The 19264-nt window shown below is 37.9% G+C and overlaps 1 protein-coding gene across 1 annotated transcript in view; it reads right to left on the reverse strand.

The window, feature by feature from the left end:
• Nucleotides 1-19264, reverse strand: part of PCLO (piccolo presynaptic cytomatrix protein) — a 397054-nt gene that overhangs the window by 184141 nt on the left and 193649 nt on the right. Inside the window, exons 5-6 of the mRNA XM_058524613.1 lie at nucleotides 11508-16590; nucleotides 9129-11143 (exon numbers count right to left, since the gene is read on the reverse strand). Of these exons, the coding sequence (XP_058380596.1) occupies nucleotides 9129-11143; nucleotides 11508-16590 (7098 nt within the window). The remainder of the gene's footprint in view (nucleotides 1-9128; nucleotides 11144-11507; nucleotides 16591-19264) is intronic.

Here is a 19264-nt window from a genome sequence, read left to right on the forward strand (position 1 = left end):
TAAAAAAGAAAATGAACAAACAAAGCAAAACAGAAACAGACTCATAGATACAAAGAACAAACTGTTGGTTGCCAGAGGGAGAAAGATAGAGGGTTGGGTGAAATAGGTGAAGGGGATTAGGAGGTACAAACTTCCAGTTATAAAATAAATAAGTCACAGGGATGTAGTGTACAGCATAGGGAAGATAGTCAATAATATTGTAATAACTTTGTATGGTGACAGATGGTTACCAGACTTATCGTGGTGATCATTTCACAATGTATATAAATGCTGAATTACTATGTTGTACACCTGAAACTAACATAATATTGTATGTGAACTATAACTTAATAAAAAAATAACTGTGTTATCAACACTGTTATCAGCACCCACCTGCTCCATCCCGCCCGGGACACTACATCATTCACTTCACTTCATCTCATCACGTAGGCATCGTTATCATCTCACTTCATCACAAGAAGAAGAGTGAGTATAGTACAGTAACGTATTTTGAGAGAGACAGAGACCACCATTCACATAACTTTTATTACAGTATAATGTTATAATTGTTTTATTTTATTATTAGTTATTGTTAACTTATTGACATGAGACTTATTTCACTTAGCATAATACCCTCTAGATCCAGTTTTCTTAATAAAAAAAACTGTGTCAGTAATAATCAATGCTCTATTAATTCAGAACTCCCCTGTGTTAGATAAACTGGCACGTCCAAATATTTAGTGTTACATTTTCAGCAGAGGTCCTGCACTGAATACTATGAACATAAATCTGTTTTTTATAATTATGCTCACTTGCATATGTTGAAATGTAGATGTCTGGAAAGGATAACACAAATGATCTGATTTTTTTCCCTTTCAGTCTGAAAAGCTGTTTTGAAATTAATCCTTAGATATTGATTATAATGAAATAGCAATGATAACTACTGAACACTAAATTGATGAGAAACTTAAAAACTTTCTGGTTTTCACTCACTGACATTTGTATATATGTATACATTTGTTTTGATTTTTATCATATCCTAATAATTAACTACCATAAATTATTTTACTGACATTTATTTTGAAAAACACTTTAATATAGTATTTCTTGTTTCCATTTTAAAACAGTTGCATTTTATCTTATTTATTTCTTTATTTATTTTTTTGCTGAGTAAGATTCACCCTGAGCTAACACCTATTGCCAATCTTCCTCTGTTTTCTGTATGTGGGCCACTGCCACAGCATGGCCACTGACAGACGAGTGGTGTAGGTCCATGCCAAGGAACCAACCCTGGGCTGCTGAAGTGGAGTACACCAAACGTAACCACTAGGCCACTGGGGCTAGCCCTAAAACAGTTGCATTTTAATATGCAAGATTTTAGTCATAAAGACGAAATATCATGAGAAAAATATATTCGTAACGAAGAAGGTAAGAGCTATAGTGAGAATGAGGTTTCTATTATTTACAAACCCAAACTTTAATATACAAATAATCTTTTGTGACATACACAAATACCACCATTAAAAAACAGGTTATTTCATCAGTCAGTTTTAATAGACTGACTTCTCATGCTGCTTTTCACAGAGAGTAATGAAAAACCCCTAATAACTACTATTCTTAAGTCACACTTGGCCATTATAGTCATTATTTCTTAAATCTGTATATTCTGACAGAAATAAAATTGACAGAAATAAAATTTCTCAGTTTAGGTTATGAAGATTACTCTCACAAATAGACATTAAAGGGTTCCAAAAATCTTAAAAATAGCTATCAAAATAGCAATCAGTGAAGCAAAACATATTCTTGTAAAAATCACCTTATGAATACCATCTGCTTTGCAAGAGGATCCTGTTTTAAATTCCAAAATAAAAAGATTTTAATAAGGAGTTTGCCTATCACTAAAAAAAGCTCTAAAATTGGTCAATAAGTCTAAGGGTGGGATAAAACAGCTTTAACACTTAATAGCCTATGGATTTTTAAGGTCATATAAAGGTGATAACATTTTATTTTATTTTATTATTGTTTTTTTTAATTTTTTGTTTATTGCAGTAACATTGGTTTATAACATTGTAAAAATTTCAGGTGTACATCATCATACTTCTATTTCTGCATAGATTACATCATGTTCACCACCCAAATACTAATTACAACCCAACACCACACACATGTGCCGAATTATCCCTTTCAACCTCCTCCCTCCCTCCTTCCCCTCTGGTAACCACCAATCCAATCTCTGTCTCTATGTGTTTGTTTATTGTTGTTATTATCTACTACTTAATGAAGGAAATCATACGGTATTAGACCTGGTGATAACATTTTAAATGTAGCTTATTTTAGTGCAAAAAGTGGTGTGTACCAACATTGACAACACATGTGCTAAGTTGTGAAATATATGTCTTTTTTTGATAGAAATATCATTTAAAAATATTATTTTTTAAGATAGAGAAATCTTGGAATGAATTAGATCCCTTCCAGCTCCAAACAAATTCTTTGAATTTACACTACTATTTCTCTCAATGGATAATGTCACTTTCTCCTCTGATTTTGTAGAGAACGTGCCACATTAACCTTCCTTCCTGAAGTTATTGATCATCTGGGGTAATGAAGTAAATCAGTCTCTTTGTGTAGAAGAAAGAGAAAGCACATGAGGACCACATTTTGGTGCTCTGGTTTATGAAAATTTTATGTGATGCTAAAGATTGATCTATGAAAATACTGGATTGAAATAGATTTGAGAAAGTGTGGTGTCATCCATTCAGCAAATGGAAGAAAAACACAGAGAAGAAAGTAGAAGGAGAAACTGTAACACTGAACAACACAAAAAGTATAGTGGGAGGCTGAATAAGATGTTATCTATTTGTTTTGCTTTGTTTTTATTTTTTGTTTTAGGTGGGAGTGAGAAACTCGTGAATCCCCCAAACTGAAAGCAGTTTGATGGATAAAGAGGTCCATTCATTCACTAATTTGTCAAATTACCTTACTGTTACAGAGAACCTACTATGAATCAGGGATCTTTCTGGGCATTGGGGATAAAGCAGTGAATGTAATAAACAAAAATCCTCACCCATAAATTCTAGTGGAGAAGAAAGACAATAAATAAAATTACAAAGGGACAGGTATAGTATTTTTGATGATGATATGTGACACAGAGAAAAATCAAGACGTGCATAATGATAGAGTGTTAGAAAGTTGGGTGGTTTTCAGTTGGTCAGTCATGAGTAAATTGGGTCATTTACTCATGACCCAAAAGAGTAAATTTTAAATGGTTATAGAGAACAGGAATCTGAGATTTATAGAGAAGCAGCATTAGATACTCTATAGAATACAAAAGGCCCACAGTTACTAGGAGATTTGAAAATTATTTCTACCAACCCATAAAGTAAAGCTCTTTAATGATAGTTGGCAAATTTCTGCTGAGGAAATACAGATATTGCTAAACGTCAACCTGAGGAAAGAGAATCAACAATACTGGATATCTACAGTTGCGAGACTTAGTGATGGGAAGGTTATAAATGTTTCTTCATTCAATCATTACAGATAGATATTTGATCGTTCTAAACCCAATTTTAACTATTTGGCTTCCGTACTTCTTCCTGTGCTTTTTCTAAATCATGATGAAAATACATTATTATCAAGCTGTATCTAAGTAGCAAGCTTAATCCCATGGGAAGGAATAAATTTTGACTTTATCTCTTGGGAATTTTCCAGGGGAGAAAACTGAAGGATTTAAGGAAAAAGGTGGTAATATTTTTCCATCTTTACTCAGAGTTAAAAATTTATAGTTGTAGAGCCAGCCCTGACGGCCTAGCGGTTAAAGTTCAGTGCGTTCCGCTTTGGCAGCCTCGGTTTGGTGCCCAGGTACGGAAGCACACCAACTCATCTGTCAGTTGTCATGCTGTGGCGGCAGCTCACATAGAAGAACCAGAAGGATCTACAACTAGAATACACAACTTTGTACTGGGGCTTTGAGGAGGGAAAAAAAGAGAAGAAGACTGGAAACAGATGTTAGCTCACGGCAAATCTTTCCCAGCCAAAAAAAAAAATTTTATATTTGTAAAGAGAAGTAGGCTGCAAGATGAAATGGTTTGGTTACATAAATGTTGTCAGAAATTTGGCATTGGGGCTGTGACTTTGATACCAGAGTGATGGGGTCTGGAAAGGGATAGAGTTCATCTCTTAGAGACATAGGAGAATATTACATAACTCAATAAAATGATCTCAGATAACTCCCTGCTCCAGTTATGCCCATTGTATGTATTATTTTGTGATTTTATGTTAATTAGTGCTAATTTTAATCAAATGAATATATAAGATATCTTAGGGGTAAGCATGAACTTAAAGTGCCAGTGAAACACTTAGACAATATATGCTTCTGCCCTGGAATTTCTGTGTCAAAGATGTGACCAAAGTTCCCTGATGGAAAAACTATATGAGAGTTAAAAGATCTCATGCCACATAGTTGAATTCCTATAGAGTGGGAATGGAATAAAATTTAAATCTCTGATGTTCCAAATTGCATAATTAAGACAAATGTTTTGAAACTCCAGGAGGAGAGATTTTACCCATAAGGAAGAATTTTGTCATTATTAAAGCTCTCCAAATAGCTTATGAGATACTTACTGAGAAAAAAAAGATGCGTATGGAAAGAGGACCATAAACAAACAATTAAACCAAAAAATAGTTCACACTTCCCTGTGAACAAAGAAAAAGTACAATATACTGCTGTCATAGGTGTAATGGGTTGAATTGTGTCTCCACTCACTCAAAAAAAAAAGACATATTTTTGTAGTTCTAATTGCTAGCACCTAACAATGTGAAACTATTTAGACATAGGGTCTTTACAGGGGTAATCAAGTTAAAACAAGGTTATTAGTGTGGGACCTATTCAATAGGACTGGTTTCCTTATAAAGAGGGGAAATTTGGACACAGAGACAGATAGACAGACAGAGAAGACAATGTGAAGAGACGCAAAGAGACTGCCACCCACTGGTCAAAGAATACCGAAGGTGAGTATAAGGTAGGGGAGAGGCTTCAACAGCCCTCAGAAGAAGCTAACCCTGACGATACCTTAATTTTGGACTTCTAGCCTCTAGAACTGTGACAATAAATTTCTGTTGTTTAAGCCCCCTGGTTCATGGTACTTTGTTTTGAGAGCCCTAACAAACCAATACAATACATGAGCAAGAACAACAAAACGATCCCAGCGGCAGGAGGTCAAGCGTGAACTCGGCCTCTCTGGTTCATCCTGTATCTTTAGAGTTTACCACAGTGTCTGGAAAAGAGCAATGAATGAATGAAGGAGAAAATGAGTGAATGTAGGCAAAAATAAGTTAAAAAATCAATAAACCTAATTGAGAGGGACTTAAACTGGAATTTCAGGGAAAGCAGAGGAAATGACAAGATAAAAAGACACCAAGCAAGTTACTGAATTATTAAGAAAAAACAGAAAATGTTCAATAAGTCCCAGAAGAGACTGATAAAGGATAAAAACTGTAAAGTGCAGAGTCTGACATTCTAATTCTAGCCAGGTTATCAGTTTATTAACGAACCATGATAAAGTCACTAGCCTGCTCTGGGCTTTTTTCCTCATCTGTAAGGTGGCTGGACTAATAGCTAAATACCATTCAACTTGTGTTCAGTGTTTCAGATGTCTACATAAAAATAAAGAAAGTGGAATTGACACTTTAAGCAAAGGAGATATCAGTTTAGATTATCAACAGGACTTGCTAGGATGGGTCTGGATCAGAGCAATGAAAAAGTATACAGCCAGAATCTTTTAGTACAAGCTTTATCCCATTGCTTCTATGCTTATATTCCTCCCTTAATACATTTATTCAATAAATATCAAGGGCCTACTTTGTGCCAGGTGCTGTTCTAGACAGTTGGCAGCAAATGAAGCAAAATTCCTGCTCCTGTAGAGGTTATGTTCTACTGGAGAAGAAAGATGATATTTGATTAAATATACAATATGTTAATAAGTAATATATACAAATTTAGAGGGTGCAGGAATGGGAACTCATGGTGATAGGCAGATTTTAGAGAATGAGGTAAAGAGAGCCTCTCTGTGGAAGTGAAATTTAAGCAGAGACCTGTACACAGGAGCGAGCAAGGCAAAGATCTGGGGAGAGAGATCCAGCATGGGTCCTGGGTGGGGATGAGGTTGGCACATCCCAAGAACAGCAAGGCCAGCAGTTGGAGCAGAGTGAGAAGCGGGCACAAATGCGGGGAGAGACCGATGAGGTTGGGAGACAAGTAGAGACCAGATCATATGGGTCCTTGTCAAGAAATTTCTAGCACATTCTGAATTTGATGAGAATCTACTAGAGAGTTTAAACTGTGGGGTGTGTGACATAATCTGACGTACATTGTAGAAAATCACCCTAAAGGTGATTAGAGAATCGACTGCAAGGAAGGCAAGACTGGAGGGAGTCCAGGGGCTAGAGCACAGTGTAAATTTAAAAAGATGGTGGCTCTGGTCTAGGCTCCCCATAGCCAAGAGAAATAAATCCAAACTACAGCTATGCAAATCAGATCCCCAGTGACCTGTTCCTTACTTACCTTTCCAGTTTTAGTACAGTAAACCTTTCTCCTCCTCTTTGCTTTATGTCTGTTCATCAGTCTGAACCTTTGTACATTCTGTTCTCTCTATTTAGAAAGACCTCCATTTTTCTCTTCATAGTCCAACAGAAATCTCACTTGCATGTTTCAGAACTTCCTCTTTGAAACATTTCCTGACACTTCCAGGAAGAGGAGATCATACCACAGAATCTCATATAGTATAAAACTTATCTCACATGCTGTATTATAAGTGTTATTATGTTGTCTCAATGCCTACTGAATGGTGTGATTTTTTCAACTTTATTGGTCTGAGAAAATTAAAAATATGTAAATTACTGAGCTAAACTTCTTAAACTCAATTCACTATCTTTACAGTACAACTAATATTACCCCATTAATTAAGAAATTAATTTAATTTAGTTTAAAACAGACTCAAAGTCTGTCTAGAAATTTGCAAAGAAATAAATTATAAAATTCACATCTTAGAATCAAAGTATCTAAAATGCTAGAAACATTGCCTATACATGAAATGGTCTACCTTGTGCGTGAAATAAAACAATATCTTTGAGTCTACATGCAATTATTCTATATTAAAGGATGCACTGAGTTTGACCAACTAGAAAAAGAAACTACTGAATTGTGCTCCAAGGCTCAATACACCTAGGATTTTTCAGGCTCAGAGTATTATTGAGTAATATACTCAACTTCTTTTATTATTAGATGGTTAATCAATATTACTGGTACAATCAATAATACAACCCATCGTATCTTTTATTTCACACTTCCAAATCTGAAGTGAATACTGTGAGAAAAAAATACTGACAACTTGAATCTCTTCTTTAACTGAGTTCCTTTGAATTAAGGGTACAGGGCCATATATTAAGTAAATGATCAATATATCAACTGGAAAAGCCTTTCTTTCTAACGACAGAAGCCTTGATTATTACTTTAAAATACTGTCAAAAAACACGTTTTCAAAGTTTACTTTCCCAAGTAACTTTTTAGGTGAATTTATAGGCCACAGTTATAAAAATAAATACTTCTACATTATAACTGAGTTAAAAATCACTTCCCACAATAGATTTAATTCTAGAAACAAAGCTATGCACAAAATAATTCTCCGTAAACTGAATTAAATCTTAATGCACCAGTGGTTCCCTGACTTAATAGTTATGACCTCTGTCCTCCACCTGAAGACAATTTTACTTTTAGGATATACTATTTGAAAAAGTAGTATAACATAATAACAAAATGCCACTATGAAACTAGAAAACTTAAACATGAATTTGTAATTTATTAATATGACTATTGATATGTCTATACACCTATGAATAGACTTACAGTCATTTATAATGGCATATTTTTCATCCCACAATCAATGTTTAACATATATAGGTCAGTGGTAATATAGCAAATCTCAGAAAAACCTATTTAGAAGATTCAAGGTTTCAAGACCTAGAGTTCAGAGATCAGTGCATTAGGGGAACTTTTAATTTGAACATAAATCTTGTTTTAAATTTAACTATCATATTTATCAATAACCTCCTAAAGAGTTACATATTAGATTTTCTTAAGTAGGATACATCTGCTTTTATAGCTGATTAATAACATTTCTTATTCTCAGCTACAGAGATCTCCACTAATGTGTCCAATATATCCATATATATTCTTTTTCCTTTGAAGCATACCTATATATTTTTAAATACTTACTCTCTATTATTCAAAGAAACATAAAAATTCTTTTTGCTTCTGTAAACACTAGGACTAAGGCTTACCTGAGGTAGATTAAGAAAGTTGCCAGAAAGAAAATACAGCCATGTGTCGCTTAACAATGGGTATACATTCTGAGAAATGCATCGTTAGGCGATGTCGTCCTTGTGAGAACATCATAGAGTGTACTTACACAAACCTAGATGGTATAGCCTACCACACACCTAGGCTATATGGTACAAATCTTACGGGATCACCGTTGTACATGCGGTCCATCGTTGACCAAAATGTCGTTATGTGGTGCATGACTGTAAGCATGAATGAACAATGAACATTATATTACACTTTCATCTGCCTGCCCTAGAAATGCTCTCTTTTGAACAGTAAATGTTCTAAGGCCTTTTATGAAAACATTCTGGCTGGAGGCAGAAGAGACTGATTAGATGATCTTCAAGGACTCTCCCACTAAAGAGGTCCAGCATCCATGGGTCTAAATTTATGGTCATCCTTTGCCTTATCTGTTTATGTTCAATGTTTATTCCATCATACCTGAATATGAATATCAACTAAATTCACTGAAATCACAGTCTACAATTGACACTTGGGAGATTTCAAGATTAGAATAAAACTTTCAATCTCATTAAGTCATAAAGTAATAAACTTCTCATTTTGCCTCACATAATTTTTTTTTTTTTTTTTGGTATTTTGAAATGATGTATACTTTTCTATTTTTCCCCCAAATTTCTAAGGAAATAGTCCTCACAGAAATGTAGTATTAGCTTTCTAAGGTACCAGGAGCCTTACTGCCTCCTAAAGTCTGCAAACACATGGTTAACATCAACTCATCCATTGTCTTCTAACTGAAAAGAATCACTCTTACCGTGTAGCCCTCGGTATACTGAAAAGGAGCCCTGGAACTTTCATCTGCTGTTGGACTCAGAGGCTTGGGGTCAGACATGGACCGCTGCATCATCTTGGCTGTCTTAGGACTTGCTGGGGGAACTTTAGCCATGTCTGGATGCAGTACTTTCTGTGGACTTATATCATCAGGGAGGGGTTTTTCATAAGGTACAAAGGCTGATTCTAAGGCTTTGCCTGGTGAAAGTGGTGAGATGGGTGAATAAAGGACTTTTGGAGATTTGGGTGGGGAAGGAGCCAGCTGTAATGTGGAATCTGCCCGGAGGTGAGTTGAATAACCAATCTCTAAAGGTGTTGGGCGTTTCTTGTCTTTGGGTGGAGATGTGGCACTCAGATATTGAGGACTTTGTGTGTCTGAATCTGCTTCTGTCTGACATCCTAAACTGCCCCCTTTGTAAGTCTTTTCAGGTGCTGAAATGTGTTTAATTATTTCTACCTTGGCATCCGTGCGTGCCCGTATTGAAGGTGTTCTTATGGTTCCAACTGGTTCAGTTTGCACAGATATCTCTGCTACTGTTTGAACTGCTATACTGGAGACTTTGGAAAGGGGTTTGGTCTTGTCAGCCTCTGTAGTGCTGTCACCATATTTCCCTACACGAGCTTTTCTCCTTGATCTAGTAGGCATATCCCATTCATCCTGATCTTCATCATCAGTTTGGACACTCGTATCAACACTCTTTTTAGTTCTCCTTCTCCTACTCACATAACTCCGATCTGCTGCATCTTCATCGTCAGTTTGCACACCACTGTCCATTATCTTTTTAAAGCAGCGAGGATCATCTGCCATATTTTCCCCCATCTCATCGTACTGTCCACGGACTTTAGCTCCAGAACTTCTCTTTTTGGGTTGTTTTTCGTCTTTTACAACAACGTCTGCTAGAGGTATTTCTGAAACAGTACTCAGGATGCCAGGTGGGGCAATGTATTGAGTAACACCGTCAGACTGAACTGTGTACCATCCTTGGCTTTGTGGTATTTCAATCGCCACAACAGCTGAGGCTGTGGTGGTTGTATCTTCAGTCGCCCAAAACTGACTGCCTTCTGGGGCAGCATACTGACCTTCCAAAATAGCCTGCTCAGTAGTGGTTTGTGGAGAAGCAGTTCCAGCAGGGTCATAGTTATACTGGTAGATCTGGCGAATCTTTTGCTCTTCTAGCTGCTGGTGAAGCTGTTGCTGCAGCTGTTGGATCTGCTCCAGCTGTAACTGTTGCTGAGCTAATGTCTCCTGTCTCATCATGAACTGGGCTTGACGCTCTTCTTCCTGCTGATAGAGAAGGTGCTGCTTCATAGACTGCAGCTCCTCCAGCTTTTTTTGAACCATGATTTTTTCTTGTTCTCGGAACCTTTGAATTTCCTGACGTTCCCACTCCAATTCCTCAGCAAAACGCTGTTGCTTAATTTTCTCCAGTTCCAAGAGCTCACGCTCCAAGTCTAGCTGCTGCTGTTGTTTATCTTCTTCAGGGACAATTAAAATAGCACTGTCATCTCCCACCACTTCAGAAAACACTTCAGATGCTGTGGTTAAAGTGGGAACTGAGTCTATTGTCTCAGCAGTAAGAGTTTCCATAGTAATAGTTTGCAAACTAGCACTGATATCAATACCAGTTACTGCAATGTCCGTTTCAGATGCACCTGTTGTTAGGAAATAGGATCTAGGCATTGGCTGGCTCTGGTGCAGGGCGGATAATGAAGTCACTGAATCAGTTGTGTGCACACCAGACAAATCCCTCACAGAGGTGCTGAAAATGGAGCCAGGTTGTGTGGTGATAGCAAATGTGGAGGGAATTGGAGTTGCTACTGAAGAATAGACAACACCATTAGATGACCTCAAAACACTCCCCACACCATACTGGGATCCTGGAGGTGGAGTCATTCTTGCTGTGGAATACTGTGGGGTACTAATCCCAACTCCTGAAATGACTTGTCGTGTTTCTGGATATGGACCTGTAGTCTTGCTTGAATAATCCATTACCTCACCTGAAATACAGGGTAGAGTTACAGTCCAGTTTCCAGAACGAATGATGCTTTTTTGGGTTTGAAAGCCCTCTCAATCTTGACGAACACAACGAATGGGACTGCATGCAAATCCACAGGTTAACCTAATTAGATGTGCAATAAAAGCAATGTTGAACATGCAGGCACATGCAGACGATTTGGGGCAGAGCAAATTAAAAAATGAAGAAACAAAAGTGCACATGTACTCCAAAATATGTTGCCAAAACATCCAAAGAAAGAGAAAAAGTAACAAAATTGGAAAAGGGACCACATTTTCATCCTGAAATGAGATGAGGAACACCATAATGATATTTCAAGGAAAGGTCTGCTGCCACATCATACTGACCTGTAGTAATTCTCCCTGAAGTTAGATCTACTGCTGCAGCAGTTCCTCCAGAATAATCAAAAGCATTCTTACTTTTATAGAAAAAATGTCCAGCTTCTGCTAAATTAGTGTCAGACATGGAAGATTTCATTCCCCCAATCCCTCTATAACCGTAAGACCCTGATCGATCATATTGATAGTGGTCATCCCTATAACCAAAACGATCCTCAGGAAGTGTAGTTGCAGGCTGCTGTGCTGTGCAGCTCCTTCCAAAAGGTAACTTATAAACCACATCACAGCACACAGCTCTTCTTCCTGCAGTCAGATCAACAGGTTTTTCATCATCTTCTATTATTTTGGTCACCACACCTGAAGTAGATTCATCCATTGTTACAACAGTTCTATGAGACTTCGTTGTACTGAGATCCACTGCTTCCCCATCAGTGATCCCCTGGGATGTGGTGCTATCAGTCCATCCATTTGTGACACCAACAGGAGGTGCAGCAACAGGTTTTGTAATAGCCAATGTCATTGCATGTGCTGAAGTACCTAAAGACAAGTTTATTGGCGCTTCCTCCCTAACTGTAGGAAAGGCTTGGCCACTTGGTATCCTGTATGGGGGCTCAGCATGCTTTGATGTAGTAAGCTGGAGTGGTGCTGTTGTTGCAAGTCCTATACCCACTAGGCTTTCGGTGCCCATAGTGTAACTTGCACTAGCTGTGCACGTGACAACAGTCACTGTCTCGGTGACCAGAGTTATTGGAGTCACTACTGATGAAGTTGCACTGAGATTTATAATAGAAGGTTGCACAGCACTAATTTGTCTCCCATAAACTTCATTTATTGTGGTCTGCCTTTTCATATCCATTGTAGAAGCAGAAAGATCCATACATTTTTCAGTTACTTTAATTTCTACTTTCGGTACCGTCCGCAAATCAATGGCATCACCAACAAGTTGCAACTTACCATTGTCCTTATGCTGATGCTTCTCTAAATGTAGATTATCTAGAGCAAGAGGCTCTGGAGGAATTGATATAGAGATGCTGCTGAGACCAACACTAGAGACTGGACTTCTGGCTGCTGAAACTTCCACCTTGGAAACTTCGGTTGTGATAAACTGTGTGACTGAAGTTGGTACTGCTTGAAATGATGATAGTGTTGTGACAGGGATAGCAGAAAATGTTTCCAAAGTGCCTGAGATGTAGAAGTTCTGGTCTGAAGAACTTGAAATTTCTGCAGCCGTCATAGGAGGAGTTACAGAAAACACGGATTCAATGGAAATCAGATCTTTCGGGGGTAATCCCAGGGGCCAACTGGTAATTGCTTGACTACTTGAAGAATCTGTTGGAGTCCCAGGTTCAGATGGCAATGTGATAACCACATAAGTTTCCGTGAGGGATTTGGAAAATCTTGGTGAGGACTTGTTAGAGTGAGGGGAAAGTGGCGAGGTAGGGGAAGGCAATTTATAATCTGCTGATGTCACTAAATTTAATGTCATATTTGAAGTTAAAGATAGACCAGTTGGTTTGGGGTGTGTATCTGTTGGTTTTTGTGTAGTTACTGGAAGCTGAGGAACCGCTGGTTTAGGGGCAATTGGAGGTTTGCTTGGCTCAGGTCTATGTGTAAATACAAGTCCAGATGGAATTGAAGATGGCTTAGGAGGAACAGGAGGAGGTGCAGTGGTACAGATTTTTGTTACAGGTAATCCAATACTCCTTGGAACAGCTGTGGTCTCTACTGTAGTAACAGCATCAACTAGAGGTGTAGCTGTAGTAGTTAGAGTCACTGGAGCTATAACTGTTAATTTTCTTTTGGGATGAACAGTTGGTTTAGGTGAAGTTGGTGGAGGAAGAGGTGGGGGAGGAGGGGGAGGTGGAGGAGGAGGAGGAGGAGGTGGAGGAGGAGGAGGGGGAGGAGGTTGTGCTGATGTGTCCAAAGAAGAACTTCGAAAGAATGGACGAGTTTTAGTTGGAAGAGAGGGAACAGAAGGACTACCAGAAGGTAAATGAGATGCAGGTTTTGCTTGACCAAAGCCCTCTCCAGATATAAAGCATGTAGTTGAAACCTGTTCCTTCATTGGAAGGGCTATTATAGAAGAAGGTGGTTGATCAAACACAGTTTCAGATAAGCTAATTTTTGTTAGTTCAGCCTCAGACTCCTTCCTTTCATCTCTGTAAGCTTCCAAAACTTCCAGAATCATTCCATTCTCAGTTTCCTTCTTGGCTTTCTTCCCTGGGTCTTTTTCAGGTAGAGATAAGTCAGTGGAAATAGCATCAGCAATTAGCCCCTCGGGTTTAATTCCTGCAGATTCTATGACAGAAGGTTCCGTATCAGATAAGGAAATCACAATATGATCAGCACTAGTTCTACCATCTGGTATGGTAGTCCGATCTAAAGATATACTTATCTCTTCTGGATAGTCTATAATGCTGCCTGGAAAATATGTTGATGAAGAAATTTCCTCAGAATCTTCAAATTTAGTTACTATGTCCACTGGCTCAGTATAAACTGTGGTTATACTATCCAGGGTAGTAACGGGTGAGGAGCTGTCTGTGGTACAAACTGAAGAAACAGATGATGTAAGAGAGGGTGTGTCAGAGGGTGGGACACTTTCTGAAGGCTCAGAGTAGGTCAGAATCTGTGATTCATGGGCAATTATCTCTTGAATTTCTCTTGTATAATCGGTTACATATTCATCGTCAATTTCTTCTGCTGAAAAATGTTGGGTTATTTTAACATCTGGGATAGAGAGAGTTGCACTGCTGGTTGAATCGGTAAGAGATGCTCCTGAGAGAACACTTGATGTCAAAGATGCATCGGGCACCCTGTCAAAGTCCGTAGTGGACTCTGTCATATCATCTCTGATGGGGGGCTGGGTTGGACTGGATCCAGGTGTTAATTGCATCTGTTGCCTCTTCATGAGTTCTTCATAGGCAGCATCAGCATCTAATAATGTTTTTTCTTCACTGGTAGAAGTGACCATACTACCCAGATCCACTATTTCATGGCTTTCTGGGATGATATAAGAGCTTGAAACGATGTCTTCTTGAGGCAAAACAGAATGTAAGCTTTCTAACTCATAAAACTCTTTCTGGAGGTCTGTAATTTTCTGCATGGGATCTTCATAAATCTGTTCTGGAAGTCTTATTTTTTGCTCTCTCCCTCTCTGCTGCATAAATCCATTTTCATCTTCTTGCCTTGTTAGCAGACTGCCATCTACTGAACCATTGTATGTGTCCTCTACTAAAGATTCATAAATATAATCCTCTATTAACATCCCACCATACAAAGGCTCTTTTTCAAACATTTCATCTTGTTCATTTGCAGCTGGAAAAGCTTTATATTTGTGTGGTTTATGCATCATTTCTTCATACATCTCCTCAGCACTTTTTAATGCCTTTTGGCTACCTTCTTTCTGCATAATAGATTGCTCATCTGTGGGTGAGTATAAAGATACAGCTGTGGGCAACTTATAAACTTTTTGCACTTCTATTATTTTTTCTGGGCTTATTTCAAAGCCTTCTGGGTCCGACTCTATGCTAGGTGAATATTCAGAACAAGAAGATCGATGGAGCTCCTCCATTTCTGCAGCCTGACGTAATTCTTCTGTTGGAGATGCATCTTCAATGGGAGACAGATTACTGGGTGGTGTCTTTGGTCTTTCCCTCCTTCTCTGAGCTCGAAGCTCATCTTTATCTTTCTTTGATTTCTTAGTAGAACTCTTTCTTTGCTGCTGTTCTAATTCTCGCTGCTTTTCTTGCTCCTTTAATAATTCTTCTTCCTCTCTCAATTCTTCCTCCTCTGAAGAATCTTCAATAGTAGGTAAAAGAGGGCCATGAGATCTGTGCCGAGCTTTACGTTGTTGTTTGCTCTCTCCTTTTTTGTGACTCGGGCTACTGTCACTGTCCTCATCAAGTGACGACACTGACGTAGGGGATGTGCCAGGAGTGAAGCTGGAAGCATGAAGACTAGAAGATCCTTCCCCCCTTGACCTGTCTTCTGGAGAGTCTGTTAGGCTTTCCATTTCTAATTCTGGCTCTTCATCAAAATACAAAGCTGTTTTTTTCTGTGATGACTCTGCAGAATATTTGTCTGCTATTGTGCTGTTGAGTTCAATCGTTTTGAATCGACGTAGCCCTCCTCCTCCAGCAACCACAAGTTCTTCACTCTCCTGACTTTTAGTTTCTCTGTATTTAAGTTCAGGGCTTTCATCAAATGTCTCATCATCTTCATCATGCCATGAATGGCGTCTCCCTGCATCATCATCAAAGCTTGCACTACTTTTTCGAGTCAGTCGCCTGTGTCTCCCTGGTGTTACTTTCCCTTTCCCTTTTGTTTCTTCCTTCCTCTGGCTCTCAATACTACTACTAATCTCTTTGAGCTGGTTCCTAATGAACTCATCCTCTTCAGAACCAGAAGCATCTTCATCAGCACTCATTTCTATGATTTGTTTTCGAATGAAGTCCTCCTCTTCACCTGATCCTTGACTATCTTCCTGTTTGTACTCATCACTGCTTGATGAACCAACACTAGTTCTCCGTTTTCTTTGTGGAATGGGTGAGTTTTCACTTTCGCTACTGTCTTCAACTGAATCATAAGGCTGTCTTCTTGTAGTTATGTCATCAACAAACTCAGACTTTTCTTCATGGTCCTTTCTGGAAAGAACGTCTTGTTGGCTCTGTTTTTTAAAAGTGTCTTTTTCTTCCTGACTCACTTTGAGCTCCTCTTCTGAAATTGTAGTTTCTAGTGTTTCAGATAAACTCTGAGTTTTCTGTTGCTCCTTAGGCTGCTCAGGAGAAACCTCATGGGGCACTGTTTCCTTTTCTGACTTTTCTTCAACAAGCGTACTTGCCTGAGCTTCCAAAATGGATAGGACTGTACTTTCTAACTTAGCCAGATCTGAGGGGCTAGAAGGGCTGCTTTCTTGTGAAAAAGAGTCCTTTTTGAGTCCTTTGAGCAAATCCTTTTCATCAGTTGGAATAAGACTTGGAATTTCACCAAGTGAACTTGATATTCCATCAGAAGAATATCCTGTGTCACTCAGACCTTGTGGGCTTTTCGGCTGCTGAGAACTTGAAGCATCTGATTTGTCATCTTCCTTTTCCTAGCAGGAAGGAAAAGATACAGGAAAACTTAACACGGTTAAACTAATAACATGGCCTCTCCATTACTCCCAAATAACTGAGGAATAATTGTAGGAATTTTTGTAACTATATGCCAGTATTTAAAAAATCTTTGAATGGGCACAAAAAATGAAAATAGTTGGTACATATTGATTAAGGTTAGTTTTCATTTAACTTCAGTTTAATTAAATATCAATTCTCAATGACATTTGATTTTATTCCATTAATACTCTATCTTTTTATATTTCAATACCATTTCCCTTCAAAAATATGATTATCTTTCTCAGTACATTTACTTTGGGAAAGAGTTCAAATTGTCAAAGAAAAATTTTAATAGGTTTTCCATTAACATAATTCATACTTTTGGATTACGAGGACAGGCAAAGAAAGAAAGAATCAGAGAATGGGCTCTGTACCTGGCTACAAGTTGTATGGGGTGTTGAAAATTTACTTAACAGAAATAAGCAGGTACCATGGCCGTAATGATATTCGTCTCACCTACTGCAAAGGATTTCTTTTTAGAGACATTCAAACAAGACACTGGCTTTTAAAGACATTTTGAAAGATGTAAACTGCTATATTTACTTGGTATTGTTAATATTATTCTATATCATTTAAAATGAATGTTCACGAAACTTTGAATAAGTTATGCAATAATTGGCCTGACTCATGCGTTTAGCCAAAGAGAAGTATCCAGCTATTATTTTGGTAGAGTTGTTAATCACATTTATTTTCAGCATCTCACCTTAAAGATATGTAATAAATATCACTTATAAATGTCTTCTGATTTTGAAAATACTTGGAATTTTACCTTCACAGTAGTTCAGAGTCAGCACCCTTCAACCAGTACAATAACTCACTTTTGTGAATAGGAACATTGACTTTCCAGGGAGATGGGACATTTAGCAGAGAAACGACAGTCTTGACCTACTCTTTTCCTTGGGCTGTGATGAGGCCATGCCAGCAATTTGGTTTAAGAATCAGAGAGGCCTTAAATGAAAATGTTAAACACAGAGATTTTTTACATAAGTCCAAATTAAAAATACCTATAAGCAAAATGAAACCCAACTGCTCCTGCTAGTTTCCATGTTTAAAGGAGAGTGTCAAAATAACACCACAGCCCTGTGGAATGAAGAGGTCAGAAGAGGAGCTGCAAAGGGACATGCTCTATCCGACCTTGGCCTATGAGGCTACCTCAACTCTACTAAGTCTGTATCTTGAACTAACCACCTCAATGTTTTCAGTGGATGTTTGAGCATGGGCTCCTCCAACCTACATACAGCCCAAATGAGCAGATGCCAGGTTGCACAACAAACAACAAACATGCAAAAACATCCTTCTTTCTTCTTTCTTTCATTACTGCCTTCCTTCCTTCCCTCCTTCCTTTCTCCCTTCCTTCCTTTTCTCCTCTCCCCTCCTCCTCCTCCTCCTCTTCCTCCTTCTTCTTTTAGCTACAGAGTTCTCAAATATAAGTTGTTGGCTTGATATTCATTTTACATTCATTTTCATTTCAATATCTGTCTTCATTATGTATGATTAGAGATATATCTTGAGCATATTATAGGATAAAATGCTTTTGCTGAATTTACAACATGACTTGATTCAAAAAGATGGTCTCTCATATTCTTCACAACTTTAGCACAAAAAGCAAAGCCTACTCTTTGTTTTATTAAGAATTAACTTCCTTGGACCACGTTAGATGTCTTTCCAGGAAAGGCTCACCTATCTGGAATTGTGAGATTATAGTAGTAGGGCTGATAAGCACCCAACTAACTTTAGTTCCTTTATCTTAAGAACTACACATTGAAGAGGTAAGCAAGGGTGAAGCTGTCTCCTAATAAAATCTTTCTGGATGGTCACAGTAGGGGGATATTTCCATTTCCTCATATCCCAGACAATGCCAGAGCACATTTTTTTGCATCCAATATGCTTTCTATATCTTTCCTTGTCAGCCTTTCCACCCTTCACTAAATCACAGTAAACACCATAACCATAGGGGTGGGGTACCTAAACTCCTTGTGAAAAAAAGGTCAAGAAAATGATCTTTCATAACCGAATTTTGATAGGGTCATTTGCATTCTTTATTTTGTGTCTGCATAAATTACAAAACATAACAATGCAATAAAACTATTGTTTTATATAACATTTATATAACATTTATATAAATGTAACAATTGTTATATATAACAATTCATTGAGTATAATAAAAAAGAAATTATAAGTTTATACAATGGATTCTGAAGGTTCTACTGACATTTTACAAAAAAAAGTTTAGGACCAGACAAACATAATGTAACAAAGCAAATCAAGATACATTAGACAGAAGACTGACACACATAAATATCAAAATACCTACCCTACAATCCCCCTCATGTGGCCTTTCTCCATGTGCTCATGCTTTCCTTCTTTCCTCAGGAATATGTTCTACCTACTTCTCCCTCCTGCCACTCTCTTCCTGGTCTCTTTCCTTCACATTTCTCTCAGGATTCAATCATTATTTACCTGTGATGACTTTTCCCCAAAATGACTCTTTGTTTTCATATTATGAGGTGGCAAAGTCTGCAAAGATTTTGCTTTACAGGCTTGTGGGTCTAAGATAGAATGTTTAGAGTGGTTAATATAGGGAAATCAAATTAGGTGACCAAAGGGTATTTC

This window comes from Diceros bicornis, chromosome 3 (assembly GCF_020826845.1).
Source record: "Diceros bicornis minor isolate mBicDic1 chromosome 3, mDicBic1.mat.cur, whole genome shotgun sequence".
In the NCBI taxonomy this organism is placed as follows: domain Eukaryota; kingdom Metazoa; phylum Chordata; class Mammalia; order Perissodactyla; family Rhinocerotidae; genus Diceros; species Diceros bicornis.